The sequence below is a fragment of the Condylura cristata genome, unplaced genomic scaffold, assembly GCF_000260355.1.
Source record: "Condylura cristata isolate star-nosed mole 26May11 unplaced genomic scaffold, ConCri1.0 scaffold00020, whole genome shotgun sequence".
NCBI lineage: Eukaryota > Metazoa > Chordata > Mammalia > Eulipotyphla > Talpidae > Condylura > Condylura cristata.
The window spans coordinates 686,592-690,674 of NW_004567121.1; the positions used below are offsets into that span (position 1 = coordinate 686,592).

The 4,083-nt window shown below is 40.0% G+C and overlaps 1 protein-coding gene and 1 pseudogene across 1 annotated transcript in view; one reads left to right on the top strand and one right to left on the bottom strand.

Annotated features, from left to right (window-relative positions):
• Positions 1-3,837, top strand: part of IL1A (interleukin 1, alpha) — a 12,144-nt gene extending 8,307 nt beyond the window's left edge. The window contains exons 5-6 of the mRNA XM_004686100.2: positions 1,210-1,331; positions 3,628-3,837. Of these exons, the coding sequence (XP_004686157.1) occupies positions 1,210-1,331; positions 3,628-3,834 (329 nt within the window). The 3' untranslated portion in view covers positions 3,835-3,837. The remainder of the gene's footprint in view (positions 1-1,209; positions 1,332-3,627) is intronic.
• On the bottom strand, positions 264-726 carry LOC105853880 (annotated as a pseudogene).
• Positions 3,838-4,083: the final 246 nt, after the last annotated feature.

Genomic DNA, 4,083 nt, shown 5'->3' on the forward strand with positions numbered 1-4,083 from the left:
TGTGGTCACCTCCAGGGCAGGCGGGAATCGAACTCATGCGGAAGTGGCTTTAGCTTCTCAGTGCTGTGCTTTAACCCGCTGCGCCCCCAGGGAAGGCCTATATGGGCAGTTTTTAATGGCACTAGAATATTCAATCATGTTGCTATGCATGTTTTTCTACGTAGCTCTATTGCATATATCTTTGTGTGTGTGGAGTTTTGTTTTTTGTTTTTTTTTTCTAATGATGAAAACTTTACATTTCGAATTAGTCAGCTGGACTCAATTTAGATGACCCCAATTTTGTTGGCAATATCCAAGGCACCCTAGTCAGCAGCCAGGCAAACGTATGCCTTCTTTCCATCAGGTCTGATCAGGGAGTTGACCTTGGCCACGCCAATGTCACAGAGCTTCTTCATAGCCTGGTGTTGGTGCTTGTTGGCTTGACAGCCACAGTGAACATGAATGTGTCACTGTCTCCTGTCTTCTTAACTGACTCAGGGGTCAGAGGGAACTAGTTAAAGGAATAGTAGTCAAGCTTATTTCCTTTGGGAGCACGCTTCTGAAGATATTTGGGCTGCTTTTGGAGTCACAGTGTCTTGGGTGGGCCTCCAAAAAGTGGGTAACAGATCTTTTTCTTGTGGCTATAAATGTCTTTTAGTCTGCTTTCTTGACTTTTAAAACTTCTACTTTGGCTTCATCTTTGGGATGGGTAGGGGCTTTCTTCTTTACCTCCAGTGTCATCTTCATAAAGAGAATTCAAGGTTATTTCTTTAAAGCATATCCCAAACCTGGATGTCCATGCATTAATATTTTTACAGCTCTTATTAAGTATTGTTCCCTTAGGAAAACTAAACAATTTATCACTATCACTAGCCACACATGAGTGGATCAGTTTTCCTAAACCTCTCCCATTTCAGGTGGTTATGAACCTACAACCTCACAATCTGCAGGTTTTTAATCCCATTAATATAATTCAGAGGATTCAACAAATACTCAGTCTGAAACATATATCAGAAGAGTCTAAATTTCCTGTGACTCTAAGAACCTCAACATTCAACAAAGTTCTAAAGACATCACCCAAGCAATTACCTGACAATCACTATGAAGATACCCAGATAAATACAATTCCATTGGTAGTACTTACATGTACTTAACAATACACATGAAACATAAACACTTGATTTTCTACAAATACAATGAATTTACTCTTTTTGCTTTTCTTTTTGCCAGTGAAATTTGACATAGATGCTTACATATCAAGAGAGGATTCTCAATTTCCTGTGGCTCTAAGAATCTCAGAGACTCAGCTGTTTGTGAGTGCCCAAAGTGAAGGTCAACCCATATTGCTGAAGGTCAGTTACTATCCATCTCCAATTGACCTTCCTTTACAACTACACCTTTGTAAGTGAAACCAACAGGAAGTAAATGATACTTCACAGGGTGGCACAGAACTCCTCTTGGCACACAATCCCCACCTGCCCACCTATCCCCCCATCCTATATCTCACCTATCCCCAGAAAAAAATCTAAACAGGATTTGTGGGAGAGCACAAAATGGAGATAGCATTTACATTTATTCTTTTGATCTTTTATCTTTGCTGATGTCTATCTGATCTGTGTGATAGTATACATAGGATGATGGACTTTCTCCAAGAAATTCAAATGATCTGAGTGGGATCACAAAGCCAAAGGCTGGCAGCCCTGGCTCTAACATGGTCTTCTGGTTCAGATGACTCTCTCGTCACTGGGGCCAGCATTATCCCTCATCCCTACTTCCCTCCCTCCTCACCTAAACATAAACACACATTCTCACTCTAGACTTCATTTTCTCCATTGATGTGATTCTTATTCAGTAAATATGTAATCCAATCCTCCCACTGCCTCTAATTAGGACTTATATGTGCACATGTATTTTTTTCTCTGGATCAAGTGAGATGAAAGTGATGTCAACATAGTAGGGCAGTAGCTTCATTCATTAATTCATTCAACAAAAGTTATTCACTGGGAGCCTTCTATTTTTCAAACACAATGTTAACATTTATATGGGAGTAGTGAGTCAACGTGCCTGGTTTTATAGAACAGACACAGACAAGAGACAAGCCAAATAGCCAGCAAAAAATTGCAAAGTGCTATAAAGAAAATGAACAGTGGGGAGATAGAGAAAAATGAAATGTGCCATTTAGATAGAATGGCAAAAGCAGAGCTCCCTAGGGATGAGACCAACTAAAAAAAGATAGCAGGACATGCAGGGGGCAGCATAAGCCCAGGAGCTTCAAGAATTTAAAGACCAGCTCCAAAGATCAGAGGTGCTGGAATACTGTGAGGAGGAAAAAGAAGAAGAGGACCTTGCATTGAATTTCATTTGAGATAATTAAATCATTAGTTTTTTATTTGAAAATCATGAAAAGGTTTCAAACAGGGAAGTGTTCTGACTTCACTTATATTTTCTAAAATGGAGACTAGCTCAGAAGGAAAGCACAGAGAAAGCATGGAACCCAACAATAGTCATGGGATGGGAAGCGGTGAGAGTAATGGAAAGAATCTGGTTGTATTTTGGAAATAGAGTCAATGGGAGGAAGGAAAGAAACTCCATCTACTGCAATGGAGAAAAAAAAGAAAGTAAGAATAGCTTTAGAAATGAAGTATTTGCTTCACAACCCCAAGAAAACCTCAAAAGGATAATCCATTGCTTTAGATTAAGGAAGAGTAGAGGAAAGCACCTCAAGTTGGAAGGTGAATTTATTTTTCCCATGAAATTATCACTAGATTCTATTATAGTTACAAGAAAGGTATAGCCTAAAGAGATCACAACTGTCAAAATTATATTGAAAGGATTCAGCTGTTAAACACCTGAGAACTTCTGAGTGAGGTGTATACATACACACACATACACACATTTTTTTTAAGCCTTCAACTGTTGATTTAAAAGTGGAGATGGGCCCTCCCTGGTGGCGCAGCGGGTTAAAGCACTGCACTGAGAATCTAAAGCCGTTTCTGCATGAGTTCAATCCTCGCCTGCCCCGGAGGTGACCACATGGCGCGGCAGACCTCTCCTGACCCACCCGCTGCTCCCCTCAGCAGTGTACTTCGTCTATCAGCCTGTTCTGTTCCCCACTCTGTAACTGGTGAAGCCTATCGCCACTCCTGAGCCTCTGACCTGTACCCCAGTTCTGTATGCACAAATAAATAAATAAATATTTTTAAAAAAAAAAAGTGGAGATGAATTAGTTTCCAAAAAGCATGATTTGCATACTCAGGGGGCAAAATGTTTAGAGGTTTAGAATTACTTAGGCTCAGGTTTGATGCAAAGTGACCTAGGTCTGCGCTGAAGGCAAGACAAGAACAATGTTTCACCCCTGCCTGCCATGAAACAGCAGGACATTAGTGTCCTTGACCATCTCCATGACTAATTTCAAGTTCTTTCCAGTTAAGTGAGGAAATCAACTTAGTCAAAAAGACTGAGCCATACATCCAATAGGTATGTAATAAATACTTGCTGAATGAACAAATGAATGAAGAACTTACAGCATCATATTACAAGGTCATGATAGTGTTATGTCCTCACAAGGGTCAAATGCCAAAGGGTGGAGCTTCAGTTCTTTTTCTAGCATGTTCTTGTTATCTAACCAGATCAATGTTCTCCTCTCAGGAGATGTCTGCGAGACCCAAAATTATCAAAGGACAGACAGATGAGACCAGCCTCCTTTTCTTCTGGGAAACTCACGGCACAAAGAACTACTTCAAGTCAGTGGCCAATCCAACATTGTATCTTGCCACAAAGCAAGATGAGTTGGTGCACCTGGCACGTGGTCAACCCTCTGATACTGATTTTCTGATATTAGAAGCCCAGTCTTAACTGGAGTGTGTTTAACATGTGATGTGTTGACAGTCTGTATGTACCATGTACATGAAGCAGTCAAATTCTTCATTCTTAGTCATTTGCTGAGCATGTGCTGAGCCTCTGTAATTCTAAATGAATGTTTACTCCCTTCGTAAGAAAGAGATTAGGGTCCATAAGAACCAATGTTAATATATAATGTGGTTTGTTATTTAAAGAACACCCTATAGTTTGCAAAGGACCAATCTTTTTTTTTTTTTTTAAAGA